Source organism: Carettochelys insculpta, chromosome 14 (genome assembly GCF_033958435.1).
Source record: "Carettochelys insculpta isolate YL-2023 chromosome 14, ASM3395843v1, whole genome shotgun sequence".
Taxonomy (NCBI): Eukaryota; Metazoa; Chordata; order Testudines; family Carettochelyidae; genus Carettochelys; species Carettochelys insculpta.
The window spans coordinates 2,057,074-2,084,906 of record NC_134150.1 but is presented as its reverse complement, the minus strand read 5'-3'; the positions used below and the strand labels follow the sequence as shown (position 1 = coordinate 2,084,906).

The 27,833-nt window shown below is 66.2% G+C and overlaps 1 protein-coding gene across 1 annotated transcript; it reads right to left on the bottom strand.

The window, feature by feature from the left end:
- Positions 1–301: 301 nt before the first annotated feature.
- On the bottom strand, positions 302–17,616 carry BCAR1 (BCAR1 scaffold protein, Cas family member). Its single transcript, XM_075008906.1, has 7 exons — positions 17,362–17,616; positions 6,045–6,587; positions 5,100–5,261; positions 4,466–4,579; positions 3,143–4,195; positions 2,191–2,280; positions 302–1,243 (listed from the first exon to the last, which is right to left on the bottom strand). Exons 1-7 carry the CDS (start codon positions 17,371–17,373, stop codon positions 728–730), a joined length of 2,490 nt encoding a protein of 829 aa, XP_074865007.1. The 5' UTR covers positions 17,374–17,616; the 3' UTR covers positions 302–727.
- Between the last annotated feature and the right edge of the window lie 10,217 nt (positions 17,617–27,833).

Genomic DNA, 27,833 nt, shown 5'->3' with positions numbered 1-27,833 from the left:
ACCGGACTGTGGCCAACACACACACGCCAGATGCCACCACAAGGCAGAGGGGTTCTAGGTAACCCTTCCAGCTGCCAGCACCCAGCTTGGCCGGCAGGTTACTCCAGAGCTCCGAGAACCTGCACGTTTCGAGGCACCAATTTCGTTCCCGTTTCTGCTCCCGCTGGTCTCAAGAGAACCACCCCCCCGCCCCGTGCCGTGGTGAGGCACACCAGCCTGCCTGCATCCCGCCAGCCCCAGGCGCTGCCGGTCGCTCAGACAGAGGATGCGGTCAGGCCAGGCACGGACGCAGACACTGCTCCAAAATCTGACTGCACTTTATAGATTGAGCTCAGGCAGTTTCCCGGACCCCCCCAGTGGGCTTGGTCAGTTTCCCAGACCCTCCCATTGATTGGGTGGGCCCAGTTAAAGGGCTGCCACCGAGAAGGGAGAGCGCTCCTTAAGTAGCCTCAACGCCAACAGAAATCCCAGCCTGGCCCGGCAGCCGACAGGCCCGGCCTTCCCTTCCGTCGCTCCCATTGCATCCTTCCGACTCGAGTTCTTTTAAGTCTCGCCCCCGGGCCGAACCCAGCGTGGTCGAGGGGTTTGCCTCCATGGCTCCGTTGGGGGCACGCGGGCCACCCCCCGGCGCCGTGCCAACGAGCGGGGAGTCCCTGGAGATATTTACACGTCCAGCTGCAGCAGCGACGGAGGGAGGCGTCCCACGCGGGGCGGGGGCTGCAGGAGGTCACATGGCCACCAGCTGGCCCAGCACCAGGCGGAACTGCTGCGTGCTGCTGGCCAGGTCCCGCACCCGCTCCACCATGTCCCGGGCGGCGGCTGGGGAGGGGTAGTGCAGGGCGGCCGCCTTGGTGCTCACCACGATCTCCTTGAGCAGGGCGCACAGCAGGTTGCTGTAGTGGGTCACCTTGTGGCGCACGTCCTGGGCCCGGGCCTGGCGCGCGAGGGTGTCCCCGATGAAGACCAGCTTGTGGGCGCTCAAGATGACGAACTTGCTGTGGGCCACGAAGATCTTGGGCGGCTGGTTGGTGCCCACGGCGGCGAAGAGGGCGTCCACGGCGTTGGTCAGCGTGGTCAGGTTGGCCTCGCACTGCTCCAGGTAGAAGAGCAGCAGCTGGCGGTCGGAGGGGCACAGGGCACTGCCCCCCCGCACCTGGGAGAAGGGCAGAGGCGGCGTCCAGCTGGAGAGGTCGTTGTCGATGGGGCGCGTCACCTCCTGCTCCAGCCGCTCAAACTGCTTCAGCTGCAGGAAAGCGGAGGGCTCGTTAGGTGGGTGGGGGGAGTGGGAGGGACAGGAGGGCAGGCGGGAGCCAGGCAGGAGTGTGAGGGCTCCGTGGGGTGGGAGGGTGGGGGCCAGGCAGGGCCAGGACATGAGCGCGTTTCCCTGGGGCCTGGCTCTGCTGCCTGCGGTGGGGCGTCGTTCCCTGCCCCACTCACTCCATCAGGCGCGCTCAGAGCCCCAGCTCTGGGCACCACTCAGGGCGCCCGCAAACTTTTTTCCATGCACGGGTGGAATAAATTTTACTTTGTGCACCAAGGCCTGCAGGGATGTGCACCACCCACAGGACCACAGGCTGCCGGCTGGGGGCGCTCTGCTAATCAGCTGGGCGGTGCCGGAATCTCTCCTGGACGGCTGCCCCAGCACTCAGCTTACAGGGGCCGCAGTCACCAGCGGGGCCCAGATAACAGCACAGCCCTGGGGGAGGAGCTGGAGCCTGGCCTGTGGGCGCTGCAGGCTGGCCCGGCCACGAGGTTGGAGCCAGCGTCGAATCCAGCCCCTGAATTGCTCACAGCCATTGATCCAACAGCCAATGGCGGAACCTTTGCGGCTCTCGGGGGGCAGAGCGGGGACCCGCCGCCGCGTGGGCTGCAGCTGACAGCATCCCCCGGCCGGACTCTGTTACTGGTCAGCACTGGGGTTCCCCAGCCTGTGGCACTGGGGCAGCCGCAGCCCCTCTGGCCAGCCCAGCCATCAGGAGAGTCCCCCAAAGTCCGGAGGGTGCGTGCGGGAGCAGGGCGAGCCAGGGACCACCTGAGACGGGCACAGCACGGCCGCACGGGGATGTGGGGGCCTGGGCAGACAACCGCGTCCTCCCCGGGGATGGCCACCCAAAGGACACCTCACCCACCGCAGGGGGCACGTCCCAGCCTCCGCCCCCCGGGCCAGCCACGCCCTGCCCGGCCCCGTACCTGCTGCTGCTCCAGCTGCCCCTTGACCTGCCGCATGATGTTGCCTTTTTCCAACAGCTCCTTCTGGGTTTTCTCAAACTCCTCCTTGCCCTGGAAGAAGAGCGGCCGGGGATGAGTAACGGGCTCCCTGCATCCCGGCTCGCTGGGGGTTGGTCCCCGGGCAGAGCACCGCGGTCGCCCTCCCCTGCGCAGAGCCCGGCAACGAACGGGGCACGTCCCGGCGCCTGGCCCTTCCCCTCCCGGCACGCGCAGGGGCTGCAGGGACAGCGGCTCTCTGGGTTTGGCCGGGCAGATGCCAGCTGCTCACCGGGGGCAGAAGGCGCTGCCTTTCCCCAGCCAGGGCCCCGCGGTGACGTGGGGGCCGGCAGCCCAGCCCCCTCCCCGAACAGCACTGGGGGCCCTCGAGACGGGCCAGATCGCGGCCGTGCCCGGGACCCAGCCGGCGGGAGGGGCAGTGCCACAGCCCGAGGTGCAGTGCTGCAGGCAGCCAGGCGGTGGTGCTGCAGGCCCGTGGCTGGCCACGCAGGGTCCCACCTGGCACACGCAGCCTGGCCCGGCCCAGGGGTTGGACCACACGACTCAGGCGAGGGGTCCCGGTGGGGGCCGGGGGGAGAGGTCCCCCTGGAGCCGGCACCGCGCGGGGGCTGTGAGCACATGGCCCCGGGCCGGCTGCTGCAGAGGAAGCAGAGCCCAGCGCGTTGGCTCCTGGGGGCTACCCAAGGAGCGAGGGGGCTGGCAAAGGGGCGAGGAGACCCGACCGCTGTCACGGTGCCCAGCAGCTGGGCCAGCCTGGTCCGGCCCCCCGCGGCACCGCAGGGCAGGGCAGAAAGCAAAGGTCCCGGCTCGGTGGCAGGCAGCAGGCGCTGGTCCCCACCCCCACGGCCTCCTGGGGCCCAGTGCCAGCTGGAGCTCCTGTGGGGGGCTCGGTCGGGGGGCTCCCGCCGCTGCCCACCTGCAGGTGTACGTAGTCGTAGTCCTCCAGCCAGCCGGCCTCGCTGCTTTCATACGGCCCCTCGGGCGACTCCTGCGCCAGGAACTTGGGCGGGGAGGGCAGGGGCCGTGACTGGATGCTGCTGGCCTTCTCGGCAGGTGCCGGCGGGAGATGCCCGGCCTCGGGGCCGTCTGCCGCCGCCGCCGCCTTGCCACGCCGGAAGAGCAGGGAGGCGTTGCCGTGCAGGAAGGAGGCCAGCTGCTTGGCATCGTCGGGGATGCCCCGCGAGTGCATGGCCAGGCGGTCCAGCTCGTCGGCCGCCCAGCCGCAGCCGTCCAGCGCCTGGCTGTGCCGCAGCAAGGCCTGGGCCAGCTCCTCCATCTTCTGCAGCTGCTTGCTGAGCTTGGCGTGCAGGGCGCGGTCGGAGGCCTGGGCCGCGTTGCCCACCGCCCCGCGGGCGAACTCCAGCAGGTCCCGCAGGGCCGTCTGCACGTCCTCGGCCGCCGCCCGCAGGCCAGGCCCCTGCAGCTCCCGCTGCTCCGGGCTGCGCCAGCTGGTGCCAATGAGGGCCAGCAGGCAGGAGACGGAGCTGCTGACGTGGTGCTGCAGCCGGGCCAGCAGCTCCATGGCCGCGTCCAGGTCCAGGCCCAGCTCCTTGGGCACCTCCTTGGCTGGCCCCAGCTCCAGGGAGGAAGTGGAGACGTTGCTGCGGGCGCTGCCCGTGCTGGAGGCAGAGAGCCGCTTGGCGCTGCCCGCCTTGGCCTCCCGGTCCACCTGGGGCGGCACGTCGTAGACAGACTCGCCCTCGGCCTCCAGGCTGCCGGCCTGCAGCTCCCGGGGCACGTCGTACAGCAGCGGTGCCCGCAGGCCGGGCGGCACGTCGTAGAGCTCCCGCAGGCAGGGGGCCTCGGGGGTGGCCTTCCCAGCCGGCGCCGGCGGCACATCGTACACGTCCTCGGGCAGGGCTGGCTCCAGCCCCTTGGGCTTGGCGAAGGCGGGCGGCACGTCGTAGGTCTCCTCGCAGGGGGGGCCGTCTGGGACGTCCTTGCTCACGGAGGGGGGGACGTCGTACACCTGCCGGGGGGACAGCCCCTGTGAGCACCTGGCCCCGCCCACGACCCTGCTGGCCACGCCCTGCCCATGTGCCCCACCCGGCCCAGCCCTGCCCCACCCCACCCACCAAGCCCCGCCCACCAAGCCCTGCTTGGCCCCGCCCTGCCCATGTGCCCCACCTCACCCCACCCCCGAGCCTGACCCATGAGCCCCGCCTGCCTGCTATAGCCCAGCTGCCAGTGCAGCCCTGGGGCAGGCAAAGGGATTGCTACTCCCCTCCCCGGTGCTCACAGTCTGGGGAGCCGGAGGCAGGCCCTTCTCCACGCTGGGCGGCACGTCGTAGATCTCCTGGCCAGGCTCACGGCTGGTGGGGCCCTTCACTGCCATTGGGGGGGTGTCGTAGACCTGTGGGTGCAGCGAGCGATGGCCTCAGCTCCTGCAGCGGCCGCAGGGCTGGCCGCTCCCGTCACTGCCCCCCAGCGGAGAGCTGCAGGGACAGCCACGCCTGCCTTGCTCTCCTCCCGCAGGGGCTCCGTCTGCCTGGGCCAGCACCAAGCTCTGAGCTCTCCCCCGACAGCCCCAGCCACGGCCACGGCCTGGGGGAGGGAGCCCCACAGGCTGCTCGACCCCCTTCCCCAAATGGTCCGGGCCCCTTGTTTGACCGTCAGACACTGCCCCTGGGCCAGAGAGAGGATAGCGCCAGAGTAGCCTGTGGAAGCCCCGCCCCTCAGGCCAGGTGGGCCGTCCCCGAGGATGCTCCGCCCCCCCAGGCCCAGGTGGGCCGTCCCCGAAGATGCTCCGCCCCCTCAGCAGGCCCAGGTGGAGAGCACGGGTGGGAGGAGGAGCAGCAGCTACCCAGCTGCACCAGCCACACCGGGGCGTGCACCCGCACAGGTCTCAGCCCGCCGGCCGGCGCAGGGCTCACCTCCTGGCTGAACTGGCCGGCGAGCCCGCCCCGGACGGGGGGCACGTCGTAGATCTCCTGGGGCCCGGAGGAGAGCAGGTGCCGGGGGACGTCGTACTCGGCCCGCTCGCCTTTGGGCAAGTCGTAGATGTAGGTCTGCCCCACCCGCGTGGGCACCACCACCTGCAGGAGAGCACAGGGCGAGGTGAGCAGGGCGGGAGCCCAGGATGGGGGAAGGGGCTGCCGCCTTTGTGTGAAAGCCCGGGGGCCACAGGAGGCAGCTCTCCTGGCTGGTACCCGGCCCAGGCGTCTCCGTGCTCACCGGACCCTCAGGCACGGACCGTTCAGGAAACTGGCCCCCAGGGCGCCGGGGGCGCGAGCCAGCCCCGCTGCAGGGCACCCGCCGTAACGGGTGCTGGGGTCACTGTGGGCAGAGCGGGGCCCTGGGGGTGCGTGGCCCTGCCTGCTCGTTAGCGAGTCTCATGAAGTTGGGCGGCCTGAGAGCATCTCCCTGTGCCCCACGCCGCAGCCCCTCCCTCGCCGCCCAGCGCTAACATCCGGCGGTGCTGCCCGGGGGGCTGCCAGCTGCGCTCACAGCCCGGCCCAGCCCATGCCAGGCCCCTGCGTCACATGGTACCCACCCACAGCCAATGCCTCACCGGGCCGCTCCCAGGGCTCTGGGGCAGTGCCCGGCCCTGCACTGGCACAGGGGTGTGCCCATCCCCCGAGGCAGGGGAGTGGCAGGGGGCTAATGCTCACGCTCCCCCACCCTCCCGGGCACAGAGACGCGGAGCCCAGACGCCCAGGGGAGGGGCCCGGTGTCCAGCCCGGCTCCGCTCTGACGCTGTTACCGCAGGAGCCCTGCGGCGCGCTGGCCCCTTCCCCAGCCGCGAGCCCCCAGTGGGGGGGATCACCCCCCCACTCTCCACCCCGCACCCCAACCATCACACCCACCTCGCGCCCTACCTTCGCCTGGGGCTTCGGCCCTTCCCAGCTCCTCCCATCCAGGGAGGGCGGCACCTGGTAGATGTCCTGGGGCTGGCTCATGGAGGGCGGCACCTGGTAGATCTCCTGGGGGGGGCTGGCGGAGAGCTCCGGGGCAAGGCTCAGCGAAGGGGGCACCTGGTAGATCTCCTGGCCGGCGTGGGGGGGCGGCGGCTGCTGCTTGGCAGGTGGCGAGGGGAAGGCAGCGCCCGGGTAGAGGGTGGGGCTCAGGTAGACGCCATCCCCGGGCGGGCGGGCAGCGGGGGACATGTGGGTGGGCAGCGAGGGCTGGGGGGGCGGCGGCCCCTGGCCAGGCCCCGTCGGCTGCTTCTTGTCGTACATGCCCACCAGGATCCTGAGTCGGTTGCCCGGCACGATGCCCTGCCGGCCGTGCAGCGAGCAGAGCCACCAGCCCTCCAGGCCCTGCGTGTTGCGCTCCAGCACCGTCATGATGTCGCCCTTGCGGAAGGAGAGCTCGTCCGGGGACTCGGAGACGTTGTCATACAGCGCCTTGGCCAGCACGTTCTGCGGGGGCAGAGGGAGGGGGTGAATCCCAGCTCCGCGCTGCCCTGGCCTGCAATGAGGTCGCCCTCGCTGCCTGGCAGCTCCCTGGGCGTCCCGCCCCGAGCGGTAGCTACAGAGCCCTCTGGTTGGCCAAAGGGCTGCAAGGGTGCCTCTAAGTTTCTAAGCCTTGTGCGCTATAATTTTTCCATGTGCACCAAGCAGGATGGGGCTGTGCACCACCAGTAAACACAACCCTGTCTGCATGCCTGGCCCACCCTGTCCTGGCAGCAGGGAGACAGGCATGCGCACCAGGCACAAGCTGGGAGACAGGTAAGGCCTCCAGCCCGCCCCTTAACAGGGCCCTGACAGCTTAAACTACAGAGGAGGTTCAGCCCCCGAACTCCAACGCTCCCCGTCGTTTTCTCCATCCTGGGGCGGAATAAATTTTGCTAGGTGCCCCGAGACACGTGCGACAGACACACATGCGCTCTGCTAACCAGCTGGGCAGCCCCAGTCTCTCCTGGGCTCGGCTCCCAAGGAACCCTGCCCAGGTCCCGTTGAAGGGAACCGGAGCCGGGCACCTGAAGCCGCCTGCAGGTTCCAGGACACTCAACTCAGGCGCCGTATCCTCCCTCACCCCAGCCCTGCCAGCTCAGATCCCCCACGAGACACGCAGCGTAAAACTGGAGCTCGGAGACCTTCACAGGGCTCCCCTCCCTTCCAGGCTGGCTCGGAGCCGGCGGGGCTGCCACTGTACCAAAGGGGACCCGGGGAACGGGTCTGAAGAGGGCAACCGGCCCCTGTGGCCTGCTTGTGCGGGCTCACCCCAGGGTCCCCGTCTTTGGGGTGTCCCTTACGGCACCAGCTCCTGGAGTCAGGTGGGACTGTGACGGCACGGCAATGCACACGGGAAAAACCGTACAACGTGACGGGGCCTAACTGATTATGACCCACTCGAGAGAGAGATCTGGGAGGCGCTGTGGAGTTCTCTGCAAACCTCCACGCCATGCGCCGCAGCCAGCAGAAAAGCCACCACAGCGCTGGGACTGATGAGGAAAGGGGTGGAGAATCAGACGGGGGATTGTTTATGGCCGCTCTACAAATCCCTGGCCGGCCCACAACTGGGATGCTGCGCACAGACGCGGTCGCCTCAGCTCCAAGAGATCTCAGCCTTGGGAAAGGGTTGGGCTCAGGACGGGGCTGCGTGCAGAGAGTAAACAGACCAGAACCTTTCGCTTACAGAAGAGGGATGGATGCAGGTTTATGGTGGAGTGCGGAGAAAGCGAGTAAGGGGACGTTAGTTACTTGTTGCCATGAGGTGAGAACTCGGGGACACCCAACAAAACGGCCGGGCAGCAGGTTTAAAACCAACCGAAGGAAGTTCTCCTCTGAAGTGAGGAGGCGTACATCTCCCACAGAGCTGGACAGGACCTCGAGAGGGCAGCAAATAAGTCCCCTGTCCTCAGGGCAGGGCCTAGCACCATCCCCGAGAGATTCTTTTTAATCTAACCTGCCTCAGACCCTTGACAGGCCCCTCAAGGCTCTCAGCCCAAAGTTTACAAGGCCAACGCTCTAACCGCTGAGCTATCCAGCCCCCCATCTCACCCAGTGCACGCTCAGCCTGCGGAACTCCCTGCCACAGGGTGTTGGGAAGACCAGGCCTGAGAGCCAGCTACATCCACGGAGGTTCGGTCCGTCGGTGGCTGTTAGCCAGGCTGGGTGGGAAGGGCATCCCTGGCCTCTGCCAGAGACGGGGGTGTGTGTGTGTGTGTGGCAGGTAATCAGTCGATTCCCAGCTCGGTTCACTGGCCCTGGGGCACCTGGCCTTGGCCGCGGTGGGCCGACAGGAGACTGGGCGAGAAGGACCCTTGGCCAGAGCCAGTCTGGCTGCTCTGATGGGCTGACGGCAGCCGCGGCTGGAGAGAACAGCTCTGGGAGAGACAGGCACCTGGCCGGGCGTGGGCTAGGGGGCATCTGGCTGCCCCCGGGCAGGGTCCCCATGGGGCTAGCGGTGCCCTGAGCAGGCCCCAGGCACAGGGAGCGCCCATGCCAGGCCGGCAATGTCCTGCTCCCTCCCACGTTGGGGGCCTGACAGCACCACCCCCCTGCTCCCCGGTCTGTGACACATCCATCCCACTTCCAGAGAGCCCGGCCTGGCCCAGGGCCCCGGCGCCCAGCTGCACAGTCACCCTGTTCCTGGGGAGACATCGCCTGGGGCTGAGCCACCCCGGCCACACCGCAGCCAGGTGCCCGGCTTCCTGGCCAGCCATCCCGCCCAGGCCGACCTTGCAGGGTGCCCCCGAATGGCCTGACCAGCTCAGACGCGGCCAGGGCCAGGGCCAGCCGCCTGGCTCAGCATAGGGCATGTCCAGAAAGGGGCAGTTCCCACGCAGGCTGCACCAAGGGGCAGACCCCATGGCTGGGGGGAGCTGGCAGTCCAGGGCTGGGCTAGCAGAGACTCCGAGCCCATCTGATGCCTGCGGGCCCCAGGCTGAGTTGGCCACACTGGCTTCCCAAGGCAGCTTGTGGGTTGGGGCCAGAGACACTGGCAGAGCCATGGGGCGAGGGGGTGTATGGCAGAGCTATGGGGGGGTAGCCCAGGGCTGGAAGCTGGGTGATGGGGGTCAGCAGTGGGGCCAGGCAGATCCACGGGGGGAGCAGGTGATGGGGGTCGGCAGCGGGTCTAGGCAGAACCATGGGGGGAGCAGAGTGATGGCGGTTGGTAGGGGGGGCCAGGCAGATCCATGGGGGGAGCAGGAGATGGGGGTCGGCTGCAGGGCCAGGCAGAACCATGGGGGGAGCAGGTGATGGGGGTCAGCAGTGGGGGGGCAGTAGAACTGTTGGGGGAAGCCCAGAGCTGGAAGCTGGGTGATGTGGGTTGAGGGGACCGGCAGAGCTGCGGGGAGGACTAGGCCTGGAATCATGGGGTTCCCCAGCAGAAAGGGCTGTGGGGCTGAGCCAGGCCAGGCACCAGGGACCAGCCGCTGGCCCCAGGAGTCCCGCAGGATTGGCCATTCCTCTGCCTGTCCCCCTGCTGGAAGCCCCCAGGTGGGGGTGGGAGGGTCCCAGGTGGGCAGCTGCTGGGGGCCCAGCTGAGGCCAGTGGCCTCCCCCCAGCACAGCAGGGCTCCCGAGTGGGCCTGATCCTGCCCCGACCCCCAGGTGCCACGGCCAGCCTGGGGCGACTCACAGGCCCCATGCCCATGTGGGCGCAGGCAGTGCCGGAGCTGGCGGACTGAGGGGCTGGGATCCCTGCTGCGTGCCCCGAGCCCAGCGCCCTGTAGGCTGGGGTGGCTGAGCCCCGCAATGGCTGCAGGGGCAGCCTGGCTCCGAGGAGGGGGCCGGGCTGGTGGCTTCCCTAATACGGCCTTTCGCCTCCTTTCCTGCCCGGAAGAGCTCGCATCCTGTGCCGGCTGCGGGGAAGGGGGCTGGGCTGCCCGGCAGCTGGCCGGGCCCCTGGCGTCATCCTCCCCCAGCCCCGGCCTGTGCTTCCATTCCAGGTGCCTGCGCCCCTCCCCTCCCCTGCCCCTACCCCTGCCCCTGCCCGCCAGACAGGAAGTGCCAGCACCATGACTCAGCCCAGGGAGAATTCCCGGCCTGCTGGCTCATCAGCTGTGCAGCGGCACGTGCTCAGAGCCTGGCCCGGCCCCGGGAACGACCCCGACTCCCAGTGCCCTGCCCCTTGGGCACACGGCAGGTGGGCGCAGGAGGTGCCGAGCCGCTCCGGTGCCCCCAGCGCTCGCCAAATGCCGCCACGCTGACCGCTCGCATTGGCCTCGAGCCAGCCACCCCCCGGCACGCAGCATGCCCCCACCCCCGGGGACCCCCAAACACAAGGCACTCGAGAGCCGGGTCGGGACTGTCCTGCCCAGGCTACGCGCAGGGAAACTGAGGCACCGGGGGGAACACCCAGCCAGAATCCTGACGGCCAGGCCCAACGGACTGTCTGCGTCAGGGCCCAATTCTGCTGACTCCAGGACATTGGCCCCTGAGGGCAGAACACAGCCCTTGACGACTGACCCCACCTGCCCGTGGCTGCTTTGCCTTGTGCCGCACCCTGGGGTGGGGGTGGGGGGCGCCCGAAGGACACAGCCCACACCGTGCCTCAGTTTCCCCGTCTATAACCCAGGGCTAGACTGCACGGACACAGGGGCTCCATTCCGGCCAGCAACGCGGCGTGGGAACCTCCCAGCCAGGCGGCCGGTACACGTGCCGAGCACTCCCCCGGCAGCACCCAGCCCCCAAGGAGGGGCAGCCGGGATGGTGGGAGAGAGAGCAGCACTTGGGGTATGGGAGTCCCCCAGACCCGGAGCACCCTGGGCACGGGGCCCCGCTTGTGCTGGCTGGCCCTGAGGTGTGCAAGGAGGCAGCCTGGGGAGGGGCCCACCCGGCCCGCTCAGCCCACGGCACCGTGAGGCACAGAACAGAGCCCTCTGCCCCTGCACCCCACCCTCCGGAGAGGGCCTGGCGGGAGGCTGGCGTTGGCCAGGCCTGGTCCACACGCGAGCTGGAGACTCGCCACGCGTCCGTCAGTGGCAGAGCAGCCAGCGAGGGTAACACGGGACCTCTGGCTCCCTCCCCGCGCACGCAGCCACTGCAGGGCAGGGGGACGGGACGGGACGTTTCCCAGGAGAATGCTGCCACCTGGCCCAGGTGAGCCCCCGTGGCGCGGCCACGCAGCCAGCCAGAGGCACTGACAGAGCATCCCCGGCCCCCTCCGAGGAATCCCACCGCTCGGGCCAGCTGAGATCACGGCCGCCAGGCCTCCAGAGAGCCCAGCTGGCCAGTGCCCATCCCTGAGGGGCACCTTCTGCCCCGGGCTCCCTGCAGCGCCACGCCAAACCCACCAAGCGGCCGGGAGCCTCTCCTAAGCGTGTGCTCCGAAGAGCCGCCGGATGGGGATGGGGTGTAACTCAGCTCCAGCCCTGCCGGCTGGGAAACCCCGCAGCAGGCGGGCTCTGTGGCACGGCAGGCACAGGACGGAGAACTGGAGAGATGCCTGTGCAGGGAGCTGGCAAGAGCCGCCTCCACCCCCTGCCCCAGCATGAGACGGACTCACCAGGGAGGCCATCCTGTGCCTTGCCAGCTCCCCCGCCGCCGCCCACTGCCGGACCCAGCCGGGTGCCCGCCAGCAGCAGCAGCCTGGTGCAAAAAGAGACGGGACCCAAACCGGGCGCACAACCGGAGCAGCCAATGCTCTGCCAAGGACGGGTGGGGGAGGTATGGGGGAGACGCCCTCCAGTGAGCTCAAAGCACCACCAGCTGTCACCGAGTCCCCACAGGGCTCCGAGGAGGGGTCGGTACCTCCATGTAGCCGATGGGGAAACTGAGGCAGGGCCAGGGAAAGCGGCTGGGCCGAGGTCACACCAGACAACGGTTCCCCAGGGGATCAGGAGCCCAGAAGAGTTTCCAGGCCCCGCACGGGGGTGACGTCCATCCTCTCCCCTGCAGGCGCCCAGAGCTGCTTCTGCTCCCGTCCCCATGGCCACAGCACCCACCTCCCGCCCCGCAGGCCCCCGCCAGGCACCGCAAAGCCGCCGCTTGGAAAAGCCTCTGGAATGCAGCCCTGCGGCCAAACCCCTGGAGCTGGCTGGGGTTCCCGGACTCGGAAGAGTCAATCGCATGCCCCTGCCCTCCGCGGCGGCGGTGACCGGCACGACCAGCCCCGGCGATGGTCCCCCTAAGAGAACGGGGCGCGAGCGAGCGCCGGCACTGACGTGTGTATGCACATGCCCTCCCCACCGGCTGCACCTCACACCCCACGGGCTTGTCCCTCAGCGGCCCCGTGAAAGGCACCAAGCCCAGGCCAGGATGGAGTGAGGGCCCTTCGCGGGCGCCAGGCTGAGCCCAGGTGGGTGCAGGCTCTCCTTGGCTGCCTGCGTAGCAATGCCTGTTCTTGCGCTGCCGGCGGGTGAAGACTGACCCCGCGGACCCCTCCATGCCAGGCTCCCCTCCGCCCCCGCTAACTGCGCCCCGTCGGGCACCCTGCCCCCCAGGGGCCTCGCTGGGTGCCCACCTGTGTGTCCTTCACACCCCGATTCTCCAGGGCCCCCCTCACCTGCTGGGCAGGCAGCCGCCCCAGCGCTGGGCACAAGGAGGGCAGCGGGCGGCTGCTCCTCACCGGCAAGTGGAGCAAGTGAGGCCATTCCCACAGGGCATCTGGGGGGCACCGGCCATGTCTATGCCTCCCAGCAGCTCCTCTGCCCCCTTTGGCAGACCCAGGGGAAGCCTGTGCTCGGCTGGGGGGCACCGCAGCACATCGCGGGCTCAGACTCACATGTGGCCTGGGCAGCCCCCAGCCGGGCGCTGTGTGGGGGCTCTAGTGGCAGCAGGTCCACCTCCAGCAGGCCGGCGGGGAGGGGCTGGGGCGTGCCGGGCAGGGCCGTGCCCGGAGAGCCAGGCGGATGGCACTGAGCGTGCCCAGGGGGCGCCCGCGGTTGGGCAGGCCGGAGCAGGCAGAGCCGACAGGCGGCTGGCCAGAATCGCGGAGAAAAGCCCCGAGCGTGGAACGAAGCGGCTGTGTGCGGAGCCAGCCTGGCCCAGTCGCACAACGCTGCCCCTCGTGCGCCCGCTCACCCGCACCTGGCCAAGACCTGGACCTTAGCTGCCGGCTCACAGGCCGCGACCGCCTCCTGCCCGCCCTGTGCAGCCTGACCTCCCGCCGGCCAGCCGAGGCCGCGTGCTCTGGTCCCTTCCTGCAGGGCCAGCGACCGAGCAACGGGGGGGGCCGCTGGTGGGGACCCTGCGGCCCGGGCAGCTGGAGGAGAGAGGTGGGAAGCCCGGTCGGACTCTGCCCAAGCTAGACGCTCTGTTCCTGTGCCATGGGACTCAGCTGGCAGCTCTCACAAAAGGAGCCGCAGCAGCCCAGCAGGGAACCCCCGCCCCTTCCTCCTTGCTGGGAGGCGCGTTGACTCCTGGCCCGGTACAGGCCTGGGAGAAGCTGAGCCCTGGTGCTACGACTCCCCAGCCCAACCCCAGCTCCCAGACACAGCCCAGCTGAGGCAGCAGCAGGCAGGGCCAGGTGCACCCTTCCCTCGAGACACCACAGTGAGCTGGGGAAAGCCAAGAAAGGGGGACGCAGCCTGGCCTAGAGGGCAGTGCGGGCACCTGGGACCCGGAAGACCTGGGTTCTCTGCTTGCAGAGCTTCAGCAAGCTGCTGCCCGGCTGAGTGCCTCAGTTTCCCCGGAGATTACACCCACCCCCCTTGGCACAGCGCTTGGAGGCTCACGGGCTGGGGGGCACTCGGGATGGTTGTTTCCCTGGGAGGCGACGGAGCTGTTTTCTGTTCCCTGCACACACGGCGCTGGGATCCCCCAGTGGGCAGAGGCAGCAGCTCAGCTCTAACAGACACACTACAGAGCCCTTCGCCCTGGCACCAACACGCACAGTCCCACACCCCTCCCTGGGATGGGGCCCGGCGTCCGTCCACACACACACACTCGGAGACTTACCCAAGGGCACAGGCGAGTCAGTGGCAGAGCTGGGACTCAGAGCCGTGTCTCCCTCTCAGCCGGAGCTGGGCAGACAGCTCCCTACCTCACGAGAGTAAGATGGGACCTCTGCCCTCCCTTCCCCCGAGCAGGAGGCAGCCATGGGCCCTGCACACAGCAGCTGTTGGGCAGGGGGACTTCCCAGGAGAACGCTGCCAGGCTGGCGGGGAGGGACCCACAGGAAATGCCCCCACCTCCATGGGGGCAGGTATCACAACACCCCTACGCAGCTGCCAGAACGCAGCGGGGAGAGAAATCAGTTGCTTCTGCTGCTTACGCTGCCAGAGACTCTCCACTAGTTGCTAGCAGTATAGGGCCTATGGCATGTTGTGGAACGGGCCCGATTCCAGACCCGTACAGCAGTGCACAGCTTGGGGCTCAGCTGACCTAAGGGCCTCTCTGACCACTGTTCTGCCAACCTCCCCAGGCCCCAAGCTGCAGAGATGCCCCCTTATCCGCTGCAGCCAGCAGAGGTTGCCAGGCAGGGAGGAAGGAGTAAATGGGCTACTGTGCCATGGCAGGGGCAGCAGCTGAGGTGCTGGGCACCTCCCAGGGTTTGCAGGCTCGAGCGGAGGGAGGCAGAGCCCCAGCGGAGAGCCAGGCCCTGCACTGCAGCAATAGACCCCAGCGGGGTGCACGAGCAGGGCCCCACAGGGACGCAGGCTGGGTGCAGCTCGAGCAGCAACGACTAGAAGCAGCTGGCCTGCGGCCTTCAGGCGCTGGTGTCCGGGGGCCCCAGGGTGCTGCTGACTGCAGCCAAGCCACGTGCTCCTCCGGGCCTGGCCCACCCCGTTCCGCATCCAACCAGCAGCAGCTGCTGCTGATTTATCGTCCTTCCAATCAAACACTCCCCTGTTCCCCTCCCCTCCACACACGAACACCTGCCCCCTGCGCGACCCAGGCTGAGCCCTGGCACTGCTGGGCCCCCCGTGGGAAAGCGCCAGCCAGCCAGCGCTGCAGACTGAGCTCGGCCAACCCCAGGTGTGCCCAGCTGACGCCAGCTCTGTCCTGTCCAGGCAAGACCGCAGAGCTCTGCATGCCAGCTGGAAGGAGCTATCCGGCACAGAGGCCCTGCCCTGCCAGCTAGGTGGGCGCGAGCCTGTGGCACAAGGCACGGGCTGGCCAGACGGTGCCAACCATGGGCATGCTGGGGCAAGGAGGCGGCCCTGAGCAGCTCCTGCTAGGGGACCCCTTGGAATCTCTGCTCCTCACTGCTGCAGTTTAGGAGAGGCGGGCCTGCTGGGGGCTTCTTACCCGGGTACTGTTCAGCCCGCCCCCAGCAGCAAACACAGAGACGGGATGGGGGGTCCTGGCACGAATGGGCTCGCACGAGGATTCCTGGCCTGTGGGGCTCCCACCCACCAGCACATTCACCCCTGGAGCTCAACCCTCCAGGAGCCCTGGGTTCTGTTCAGAGACTGCAGCCCCAGGGCAGGACCCTTGTTTAGGTGAAGCAGCTTCCACCCCTTCGCACCCAGGTCACCCAGACGCCACCAGCGTGTGACCCGCTGGGGGATGGGACCGGACAGGCGCGAGCGCTCCCACCCAGAAGTAGGGGCACCCCACTGAGCTGTAACAAGCAGGCTGCAGTGGAGGCCAGATGCCAGGAGGCTTGCGAGGTGCCTCCTCTCCCTCTCCCTGCCCCGAAGGAAGGAGCGGTGTCCCAGGAGTGCAGTGTGCATAGCAGGGAAGGCCCCAGTCACCGTCTGGGTCTCTTCCCCGCCTGCCTCCAGCACAGGGTACACCCTGACCCATCTCATACCAGCCTGGGTTTCCTGGCCTGCACCACACACCAGCTGAGCCCTCCCTGGACCAAAGGAGCTTGCCCTGCCCAGGTGACCCAGAGGTCTCAGCCCAGCTCTGCTCCACCCACACAGGTACACGACCAGGAGAGGGTTCAAGGCCGGCACATGGGCCTCTTAAGCACTCCCATCCCTCACCCCCCACGCACTTGGGGGGCAGGGCCACGCTATTACTCTCACCGTCCAGAGAGCAAATCCAAGGCACCGGGCAGCTAAGAGACATGACTGTGGCTGTCCAGGCAGTCGGTGGCAGAGCAGGAACTTGACCCCCTGGCTCTCCCAGGTCCCCGGCTGGGGCTCCAAGCCCCCATACCCTCCTTCGCCCCGTCTGGAGCAGACGAGGCACGCTGGCTGCCTTCTCGGCAAGGCCCGCCACGAGCCATAGCCGGGGCTGGAAGCCAGCCCGGCTGGCAGTTGCGCAGGGTAACCCGCCACGACCTGCCAGTGGCCTCATGCCAGCAATTGTCCCGTGTGCAGCAGTGGCGGTGCCCTGGGGCCACGCAAACGGCAGCTCCTCCCCCTCCTGCCCCACACCCAGCCACCCGCTCACCCTGCCTTGGGGCAGCCGGCTTCCTGGGAACAGGGCCCAGATAAGCTAAGCACCTCCCTCGCCGTGCCCGCTGCCTGGAGCTGCCACCTGTCAGCCGGGGGCTCAGGGCCGCAGCCCCACCGCCCAGGCATCCCTCACCGCCCCGTTCCGTGCATGCCCCCCAGAGACGGTCGGTGGCCAGGTGGGCCACGGGTCTGGCCCAGGCTGGCCGTGGCCGGGCCAGGGGAGACGCCGTGGGGGTGAGCAGCACCGCTGTTGCACGCCGCGCGGGTGGGGGGCTCAGACCCACAGCCATGGCCCGGCCTGGCCCCCAGAGGAGACGCCGGTTCCCACGCGCCACCAGCGGCTCCTGGACCGGCCTCCAGGTCCAGCCACCCCCGAGGCCTCGCCCGGCCGGGCACTGCCCCACGGGACCTCCTGGGCCGCCAGCGCCCGGGCACCGCGCGCCCCTTGCCAGGCCTGGAGCGGGCTGAGCGCCGGGTGACTCATTAACGAGGCGCTCCCGGGCTGCCGCTGACCCCGGCCCCGCCACTGCCCCAGCGCCCAGGGCGGAGCGCGCCGAGCTGGGCCGGACCGGACCGGACCGGGCCGGGGCAGCCAGCACCCAGCGGGCCCACGCGGGCGCGCCCCTCCTGGCTCCCCGGGCTGCTCCGCGGAACGGGCACCGGCGGACCCGGCAGCGCGGCCGCGCCCGGGCCGAGGCCCAGCCAGCTCATCACACGCGGCGCGGCGCGGCCCCGGCCCCGGCCCCTGCCAAGGACAAAGCCCGGCGGGCGGGCGGGTGCCACGTCGCGAGGGGCCGGGCGGGCGCAGCGGGCCAGGGGCGCCCCTCGCCGCGGCCTCGGCCTCGGCCTCGGCCTCGCCTGGGGCCCGCGGGCGGGAGGCAGCGGGGATGGGCCGGGCCGGGCCCCGGCTGGGGTGGGGGAAGGACGCGCCCCGCGCCGCGCACTCACCAGGTAGTTCATCTTCCCCGGGCGGCCCCCGCCGCGGTGCGCTCCCGCCCGGCTCGGCTCGGCTCGGCTCGGCTCAGCGCATCGCCCCGCGGGCCGGGCCGGGCGCGGCGCGGCAGCTCCGCACCCCCGCGCTCCCCCGGCCGAGTGGCCGCCAGCGCCGGGCTGGCCGGAGAAGAACCCGCCCCCAGCGCCGCCCAGCGCCCGCCGCGGCCGGGACAGCAGGGGGCGGCGCGGAGCCGGGCGTGACACGGGCGGGCGCGGGTGTGCCGGGGGGAGAGAGACCAAACCGGCTGGGGGGGTGCGGGAGAGAGCGAGAGCGAGCGGGAGGGGCAGGGAGTGTGACGCAGGGCTTTGTGTGTGTGCAAGAGGGAGTGTGACGCAGGGCTTTGTGTGTGCGCGAGATGGAGTGTGACGCAGGGCTTTGTGTGTGTGCAAGCGCAACGCGGGGCTTCTTGTGTGTGCAAGAGAGAGTGTGACGCAGGGCTTTGTGTGTGCGTGAGAGACTGACACGGTATTGTGTGTGTACTTGAGAGCGTGTGACACAGGCCTTTGTGTGTGCGTGTGCATGTGCGTGAGAAAGTGTGACAGGCCTTTGTGTGTGTGTGAGAGACGCACACAAAACCAGCTGAGGGTGTGTGTGAGAGAGAGCAGGACAGGCAGGGTGTGTGACATGGGGCTTTGTGTGTGTGTGCAAGTGCGACGCGGGGCTTTGTGTGTGTGTGAGAGGGAGTGTGACACGGGGCTTTGTGTGTGTGCAAGAGACACACAGTGTTGTGTCTGCGTGAGCGGGTGTGACACGGCTTTGTGTGTGCATGTGTGCGAGAGTGTGACACGGCTTTGTGTGTGTGCGCGCGCGTGAGAGAGTGTGACAGGCCTGTGTGTGTGTGCAAGAGAGACGCACACAAAACCAGCTGAGTATGTGTGAGAGAGCAGGACAGGCAGGATGTGTGACACGGCTCTGTGCATGCATGCATAGGTGTGTGTAAGAGAGACAGCATGACAGGGCTCTGTGTGCGTGTGCAAGAGAGACACACAAAACCAGCTGAATGTGGATGACCCAGGGCTCTGTGTGCGCGCGTGTACATGGGCATGTTTGTGAAATAGTGTGACGTGTGTGCCAGAGAGAGAGAGACACAAGCAGGCTGAAAACGTGTGTTTGTGAGGGGGAGGCTGGGTGTGAGCACGTGTGTGTAAGTGAGAAAGAGACAGGCAGGGTGTTGGCAGGGCTGAGGTTTGTGTGTGTGTGTGAGTGAAGGGCAAGGGGGTGACTGACAGGCTGTGTGTGTATGGGAGGAGGAGGGGGTGTGATTGACAGAGCTGTGTCTATATGTGAGGGGCTATGGGAGTGAGATGGGCGGGGCCAGTGGGAGTGATTGTGTGACAGGGACTGAGTGATCAAAGCACAGGGCTGGGCCCCAGGAGATCTGGAGTTGTCTTGGCTCTGACACAGACTGCCTGCGTGACCCTGGGCAAGTCATTCCACCCTAGCCGGTCGCAAAGTTGTATTGCTGTGAGACTGTCAGTGGCAGAACAAGTGTCAGATGGCAGAACAAGGGGTGATGGTCAGAAGTTGAAGAGGGAAAGGTGTAGGTTAGATATTAGCAAAAACTACTTCACCAGGCGGGTGGTGAAGCACTGGAATGAGTTGCCTAGAGAGGTGGTGGATTCTCCATCCCTTGAGGTTTTTAAGTGCCGACTTGACAAGGTCCTGGCTGGGATGACTTAGTGGGGGTTGATCCTGCTTGACGCAGGGGGCTGGACTAGGTGACCTCCTGAGGTCCCTTCCAGCCCTGTGATTCTGTGGCGGGCATGAGTCGGTTGCAGTGCATGCTGACCGCACCCCTCGCCTGTCCGTACAATGGAGCGCCTGGCCTGGCCTGGCCTGGCCGGAGGAAGGGTACAGTGTGCAGGGAAAGATCCCAAAGCCGATGGAAGAGGGCTTTGCTTTGGCATCAGGAGACCTGGCTGCTCTTCCTGCTTTGTGACCTTGGGCGAGTGATTTCCCTTCCCACGCGCTCTGTCTGGGCACCTGGAGTCAGCTCGCTGAGGGGCTGCCTAACTGTGCTTTCCTCTGGCACCCAGTGCACCTGGGCCCTCAGGCTGTGAACTCTCATCACATACACAACACGCTTCTCTGGGCACTTTTTTCCTCATAACAATTCGTGATGTAAATGAAACTACAGGTTGAACCTCTGCAATCTGGCGCTGTCATCCGGCAATGTACCTAACCCAGCAGGACTTTGTTTGCCGGATGACAATAGATGCTGTAAATGAAGTCCTCAATTGAAACTTTAAAGGGCGCGATCCATAGTCTGTGCAGACTGAAGGATGCCCACTGCTTATCATGGGTGGGGCCTAGTTTCCCCCTGGTCCCAGGAAGTTTGTTTCCAGCCACCAGTCCTGGCTCTCAGTGATCTGGGCTGTTGTTCAGCTGGAATTTACCATGAAATGTCTTCAGAGAGCCGGGTAAGCCAGGGTAATGTGCTAGACAACCTTCGCCTCCCGTGGTCTGGCAAATTCTCTCAGCTGGCACTGATCAGGCCGTGAGGATGCTGGGCTAGCGGGGTTCAGCCTTTTGTCAGACACCCCCCTCCCCTAAAACCTGACTTGGCCTGTGTACTAATGGGAGAAGCAAGCGGACAAGGTAGGGAGAATTCAGAATGGGAGGAAACAGACGCCCCTATGACATAGCAGGGACTTGAGAGATGATACTCGGGCTGGGTCTGTTTGTTTCTTTTAGAAAAATACCAGATTTTCTTTCTCTCGCTCCCTCCCTTTTGTTGTTGTTGTTTATTGTTGAAACCAGATTTTTTTCCACCAACATTTGCAGGGGTGGAGGGAGAGACGTTCTAATGGAAAAAAAGTTTCACCGACTGTAAGAAACTGGGCGAGACCCCTCAGTCCTCGACATTTCCGCTGGCTTTTGATTTACACTAGAACTAGCAGATTCCGCCCCCCCCCCGCCCCATTTGACGCGGTTTGTGCTTGACCGATCACCTATCACCTTATTACTTTCCAGCTGTTTAGTCAGAGAGCTAAAAAGCCAGGCCTGAGCACTGCCCAGGGCCAAGTTCTGTGGTGCAGAGCAGGAAGTTAACTAGCCCCAGCACAGAACCTTAGGTCTTTGCACAACTGCAAGGCCTGGGAGAGTGAAATGAAATCCCAGTGCTGGCTTCGGCCATGCCAACAGCCTGGAGGCTCCATGTTCCTGGCCCCCGCTGAAAGGTCCTGCTCCCAGAAAATCCCTCATGAACCTGGCTTCTGCAGTCTCCCAGACCCCTCTCCCTAGAAGCGAGGGACCCAGCGAGAGCTGGCTGAGAAGGGGGCACTTGGCTGGAAGGATGCGGGGAGCTGCCCGCACGGAAGGGATGTTTTCTCTGGAGCCAAGACGCTGTTAGGGCTTTTCAAGGGGAACGCTGCCGAGATAGGAATCGCCAGGTTACAGAGCTCTGGCTGCATCACACCGGAAGGGACCATTTATTTTAAAATCACTTCGTTCTGGGGCGCCAGGATTCACATCTGACCCAAGGGAACAGGGTCACCTGCTGTCCAGTCCTAGCTCTGCATTTCATTATTACAGCACTTGTTCCCGCTAATTTTTTCCACCCAGGGTGGAATAAATTTTGTTATGTGCACCCCAGCATGTGTGGATGTGCACCCCCAATACACCACACTGCTGGCTGTGGGCTCCCTGCTGATCAGTGGGGTGGCAATTGACTCCCTCCTGGGCAGCTGGAATTCTAAGCCAGCGGCTGGATTGCTAAGCGTGGAGCAGCAAGTCAGGAAAATGGGCGCGGCTTTCCCAGAGGCAGCTGCTCCTCTGTTCCAGGAACACCTGCCCTTAGAGAAGGTGACACAGTTTGCTAGAATGCAGCTGGCTCCTCCCTCACCCGACTGCCTGCTGGGAGGGTTGCCAGGCTGGTCAGTTTCACGTTCCTGTGTCTCGTCAGTTTCACGTGGCGGTTCTGGGTGCCAGCCCAGTTCAGGTCTGCAGAGCTCCCAGTGCAGAACCTTGGCTCTCTCCAGCTGCTGCACTTGCTGTGCGATGACACGGATTCCAGGCCCCGGAGGAAGCGCAGCACGTGAGCATGGCTCTGCGGGGCCAGGGGAACTGTAGTCGGTTATTTTCCAGTTCTGGAAGGATCCAGAGAGGCCCTGGCTAGAGAGCAGCCAGTACTGCACTGCCCTCCCGCACGCGTGGGGGGCGGGCCACCTGACCCCCACCAGCCCTGGAAAATCCCTGCCCTATAAACAGTGTGAGTGCCCCAGCGTCGCTGCCAACTGTACTCCAATAGCACAGCACAGCCACGCGTCCCCTGCCTTTTGTCAGGAGACCTTGAAGGACTCGGCAAAGGTTGGCAGCGGCGGCAGCAGCAGCATCCCTGTTTCACGGGCGTGAGAACTGAGGCATGTGCAAGCTGAGTGACTTGGCTGAGGTCAGGCAGCAAATCAGTGGCAGAGCCCGGAAGACAGTACCAGGTTCCCAGGCCCTTTCCAACCCGCCAGGCCCACCTCCCCCAGCCTGCATGCCCAAGGCCAGCGCTCCTCTGCAGAAGAGTGTTTGACTTTCCCAGGTACACACCAGGTCTGGGCACATTACGAAGCCCTCACTGCCCAGAGGAGGTCGGGGTGGGTGTAGGAGACACTGCATATCGCTTCCCCGCCCTGCAGCACACACTGACTGTTAAAACCAGAGCCATCTCCTGACCCAAGGGGAGGCCGGCAGGGTGCTGGCTGTTTTCTAGCTAGTTCCTGCCTTGATCCTGCCAGAACCCACCAGCCCCGTGCCCTGGCCAAGCGGTGCTGTGCCAAGCAGGTGGCGCCTGCGTCTGGGTTGGTGCTGGGTCATTGCCCCAGGCGTACAAGCTGTCCCCTGAAAGAAAAAACACAGGCCCATGCAGAGTACCTGGGACCTTGGGCAAGGCTCTGTAGGTGTGTGCTGGGCAGCCAGCCCCTTGCTGCTGGCTTCACAGCGAGCCCCTTGGCAGGAGAATGGTATGTTTCACAATACCAGCCAACCAAATCTGCTTTGGTGGGAGAATCTCCAGGAACTGCCAGCAGTAGAGGGCCTATGAGACACAGATAAGCAGAAGGCCACTGGACACGCCAGGTAGGCCTTTACAGCAGGAAACTACTCTCCCCGGGGTGTTAGCTGGGGAGAGGCTGCCATAGGCATTCCACCCCCATCCCCAGAGGGCCAAACAGATAGTTTAGCAAATGTTGCTGATGGAGGGGCAACCAACTGGGGCCCCTTGCTTTGGGGGGGCCCCACGCATAAGGGACCCCCCACAAAGCACGAGGCCCCCGGCACTGCCCCACTTGGCGGTTAATTCTGAACCCTGATAATGGGTCATCAGATGCAAGCTCTGCGTGCCGGGAGCTCTTGCTGGCTAGCCCTGCAGACAGCCTTTGGTGGGCAGCACCTGCCAACGCTACCCCAGAGAGGCAGGGCCCTGGGGCGGGGACAGTGCACACCTCGGGGGCTGGCTTGGCTTGACCCTGTCCCAATGCAATGAGTTCATTGCCTCTTGGGGCACACTAGAAGCCCTTTTGTGCAAGAATGTGTGCATGCACCAGGGATCCAAAGCCCTCGTGTGAGCCATGAGCAAGAGAGCCCTGGGGGTGGACGTGCACGCTGGGTGTGCTGTGAGCACTGAGTGCCTGGGGGAGCGGGGCGTGTGTCCTGGTGAACCCCGCAGTCAGTGTAAGAGCCGAGGGGGGCTAGAGGTGAGTATGCGGTGAGTACCAGGTGAGTGTGTGAGGGGGTGCCAGGTGAGTGTGCGAGATCAGGGTAGGTGTGAGAGCGACCTGTGTGGTGTTAGCACTCAGCCTGTGTGGCAAGTGTGGTGAGCTGTGCGTGTAAGAGTCACACGTGTGACTTTGTGTGTGGGTGAGAGCACACGTGTGGGCTTGCACTGTGTGTGATCTTGTTGTGTGGTTAAAGCTGCGTGCAGGAGAGGCATGTGGTGTGTGCAGTGAATCAGAGCATGAGCTCCATATGCAAGAGGTCTGAGCGTGTAGCTTCTGCGAGTGTGTCAGAGCCACGTGCGAGAGCCACGTGCACGAGAACTGTGCGTGTGACGGCTGTGTGTCAGATCTGTGTGTGTGAGCGTGGCCAGTGTGTGACGGCTGAAGCCCCCGTGCAGGCGTCTCAGGAATGTACCCCCCCGGCGCACACCCCTGCAATGGCATTTCCTCTCTGGAAATCTCCCCCCCGGGGTCACCTTGCGACGTGCCAGCCAGCTGCTTGCCAGAGGAAAATTGCTACCACCTGGTTTCCCCTCCCCTGACCCCAGCCAGGCTGACGTCACTGCCTAAGGCAGGGCCTCACCCGGCTCCTGAGCCCCCTCCTGTGCACAGCGCCGGGCCCCATGCAGCCTGGGAGAACTTCGCTGTCCATCCAGGGAGCCCCAGGCAAGGAGATGATTCCCTGGTATGTTGCACCAATGCCCCATACCCCCCTGCCCATTTGCTTGACACACGTGTCCTCCAGCTGTCAGAGGGCCGGTCCACGGGGAGCACCCTCCCACGGCAGGCCGGGGTGGGACAGGCCTCCCCGCCTCGGTTTCCCCTCTCGGGTAATCCCATTACTTCCCTTCAGGGTTCCCCATCTCCACACGCCCCTCCATGGGCAGATCTATCCCAACAGCCTTGGCCGGGGAGTGCCTAGGAAGAGTCGCAGACACACAGTCCATTGCTCAGCCCCACGCACCGCTCTCCCTTTGCTGCACCCGCTCTCCGTCAGTGCCTGCCCCTCCTGGTGCCAGGGCAGCTGCCGGCCTGGCCACGGCCCTTCCCCTGAGCTCCCCGCAGGCCTGGAGCCGCCAGCCAGCAAACCTCTCTCGCTCCTCTCCTGCCTCTGCCCAGCTGCAGGGTTCCAATTTTTGCCATCCCCATGCGGGAAAGTTTTATGTGCCCCGAGGCCTGTGCGGCTGGGCGCCACCCGCAGGAACACAGGCTGCCCGCTGCAGGCGCTCTGCCAGTCAGCTGGGCGGCCCCTGAATCTCTCCTGGCCGGCTGCCCCAGTGCCCAGCTTACAGGGAAGGCTGCCACGGAGCTGCCCTCAGCTCCCTCCTGTTCCAGTTCCTGCAGCCTCCCTGGAGTGGGACAGCTCTCCCCAGACCCAGGCTGCTCCCGCTCCTGGCACTGCCCCCTCACCTGTCCGGCAGGATCCTGCAGCCTCTTCCCAGGGCACCTTCCCAAGCACCTAGGCTCCTTCTCCCCGGCCCCACCCTGTCAGCTGGGCTGCGCTGCCCCTCTTAAAGGGGCAGGGTCACCTGGGACTGGACCCCGCAGAGGGAACCCAGGCACCCAGTGGGTGGGATGATCAAATAACCTCAGCCCAGTGGCTTGCCAGGGCCCTGCCTTGCCCTCCGTGGCAGTCCCCGCACTGCAAGCGGAGGCACGGCGCCGGGGTAAGGTGACACGCACCACCAGTTCCTGTCCCAGAAGGGAACCCACATCCCCTGCTGTGCAGCCTGTGGTCAGCTGGCAAACCACAGCCAGAGACATCAGGCTCAGGCGGCCACAATTTCCTCCCCAGGGCCCACGTTGTGGCGCATTCAAGTGCGGTTATGCCCATTACAGATGGGAAAACTGAGGCACCGGCAGAGGAAGTGACCCTGCCCAAGGTAATCCGGAGCCGCAAATAGAACCTGAGTTCCCTGCGCCCCCAGCCAGAGCGCTAGTCACACCACCTCCCTTTAAAATAGTGGGGAACATGACCTTAGGTGTGGGGTTCCAGGGGAGCACCCACTTTCTAGCCTGCATCTGTCCAGTGTTGGCTTCCACCAGCCCACCACTGGCTAGAAGGGCAGCCTGGCCCCACTGCATGCAGGTCAGGCACGAGGGAGGAGCACAGCCAAGCAGGGTCCCCCTAATTTTTTCCATCCGTGGGCAGAATAAATTTTGTTCTGTGCACTGAGATGTGCATGGATGTGCACCACCCACAGGAACGAGCTGCCGGCTGGGGGCTCTGCTAATCACCCGCCCCAATCTCTCCTGGGCGTCTGCCCCAGTGTGCAGCCAAGTGCATTCCTGCAGGCCCAGCGGCTTTGGCAGATGTGGCTGGATCCCGCTGCCACTGTCATGGGCAAAGGGTCGGGGGGGGTCCTCTCCTGGACTCTGCTCCCTTGGGGCGTGGAGGGGCCATGGAGGCAGCTGGCAAGGGGGAGGCCTGGAGCAGGGAAGGGAGGGGATGTGGGTGCCCAGCCTGCCTGGCATGTAAACCAGAACTCCCTGTAAGCCAAGCCAGGAGAGATTCAGGCTTCGCCCAGCAGATGGGCAGAGCGTCCCCAGCTGGCTGCCTGTGTTCCTATGGGCGGTCCCCATCCCCACCGGCCTTGGTGCACGCAACCAAATTTATTCTGCCCGTGGACGGAAAACATCACTGGGCCCCCGGACGGCTGTGCCCATCGCTGCCTCCCACCTGCCTTTGGCGGCTGGGCACCTCCTCCGAGGCCCATGTGGCCCTGCCCCCGTGCCATCCTGGCGGCCCAGAATCAGGAATCTTAGCTGGGCCCCTTTCCCTCCTGTTCGGGTAGCCAGAGCCACCCAGATTCCCCCTTGCTCTGCGTGCAGCCGCAGCCAGCTGTCCGGCCCCCGGAGGCCTCGCTGCCGGCCAGCACCGCCTCCTCGCCAGTGCATGCTGGGCACGCTGGCTCTGCGCCAAGGAGGTGGCTGCAGCAATCTGCTCTGGCCCACGCAAAGCAGCCACTCACACCTGGCTCCTCGGAGGCTGCCAGGCTGGTCCTGCGGACATGAAGGCGGGAGCAGAGCTTGGGCAGGGCTGAGCTGACCCCTCTGCCTTGTGGCACTGAGTTCCCTGCTGCCTTCCTTCTGGACGGGATTTGGCTTCTATGAGTTTATTTCCCAGGGCCCTGCCCTGCTTGTTTCCTGCCCAGCCCCAGTGGAGGGCTCTGTGCTCACACAGCCGGGACAGGCTGGGCTGCTCCCAGGTCACATCAAGTGTGTGTCTTAAAGAGACAACTTCCAGGTGTCTGCTCTCTGCTGTTGGGCTGGAAGGGGGCCCGGGTTCCACAGGCGCCCCATCTCCACAGATGGGGCTGCCCCTCTCCGGTTTGATCCTGCCTCTGGTGATATCTGGGGGTGCTCTGGGAGCTGCTGGAGCCCTCTGAGGATTGGCAGGTTTCAGGGAGCCTGTCCAAGCCAGCCAAAGCTGCCAGGCCTTGTGGGTTCAAGCGGACGCTTGGGAACGTGACCCCTCGAGGCCCTGAGGCGCGTTATCTGTGACCCGCAATCTCACGATTTTTTGAGCTGCGCTCCTGCTTCTGAGCCTTGACTTGTGAGCTTTGAAAGTTGTGGGGGAACAGAGGAGGGGCTGGCCCCACTGCCGGGGAGAACGGGGGGGGGAGCTGCACCCCAGGGGTTCTCACGTCTGCCTCTGGGGCGGAGAACAACAGCGGGGAGCCCGGTGGGGGAGCAGGCACCATCGGCCGGGCAGGGCCGCCCCAGGAGAGAGCGGTTCGCCGTGCTCGGGGGAGTGGGCCAACTGCAGGAGCAGCCATGCCAAGGGGGTGGGGATCTCCGCATGGGCAGGCCTGGGGGCAGTCAATAAACACAGCCGGGATGAAGACTCTTGGCAGCAGCTCCTCCCGGAACCCAGCAGAGCACGTGCATGCGGAAGGGCGTGCTGTGAGTAACGCCCCCCTGCTCCCAGCTCACCCCGCATTGCCCCCTGTGCCGGGAGCCAAAGGGCCTCTGCCAGCAACGCCGGCAGGCGGCACCAGGCTCAGTGCAGGGAGGGCTGGCCCAGCTCGGCGGCAGGGCGGTAACGTCAAGTCGCCGCGATCTGAGGCAGCACCGTCCTGCTGGTGTGTCTGTGCAGTGCCTTGTGCCTGGGCCCAGTAACAAGACGACGAAAGGCCACGCACTGGCTGGGAGGCAGAGCTCGCCACGCTACGCTCCAGCCAGGGCAACCCTCAGGCGATGGCGAGGGGTGCCACGAGACGGGCCACAGTCAGCCTCTGGCAAGCGGAGGGTCAGGGCCAGCTGGGGCACGGAGCTGCGTCCCCGCCTGACCTGGCAAACAGCCCATGACAGACCCAGCCCCACGCATTCTGCTGTTGCTTAGTCGGAGCCTGTTGTGATTCTGGCCTATACGGCATCCCCCAGCAGGGAGTTCCCCAGGTCAGCTGAGCTGCAGGTACGGAAATACTCCCTCCTGCTCGTGTTGCACCCAGGGCCTGTTCATGTCATGGGGCAACCCCCAGTTCCCGTGTGAGCGAACGTCAAATCTAGCACCCCTCCAGGGCCCAGCCCACGCCTGTGGCTACAGCTATGCTCAGCCTGATCCCACGGGCGTGTCTCTGGAGACCTCCCCGTCCAGTCCAGGCTCAGTGGAAGTCCAGCCCTGAGGCTGTCTTGGGCGCTTCTGGGGCTGCTCCTTGGCAGTCTCTGGTACCGGGCTGCTCTCTCTCTCTCATACCAGCCCCAAGGCGAGGGGCACTCCA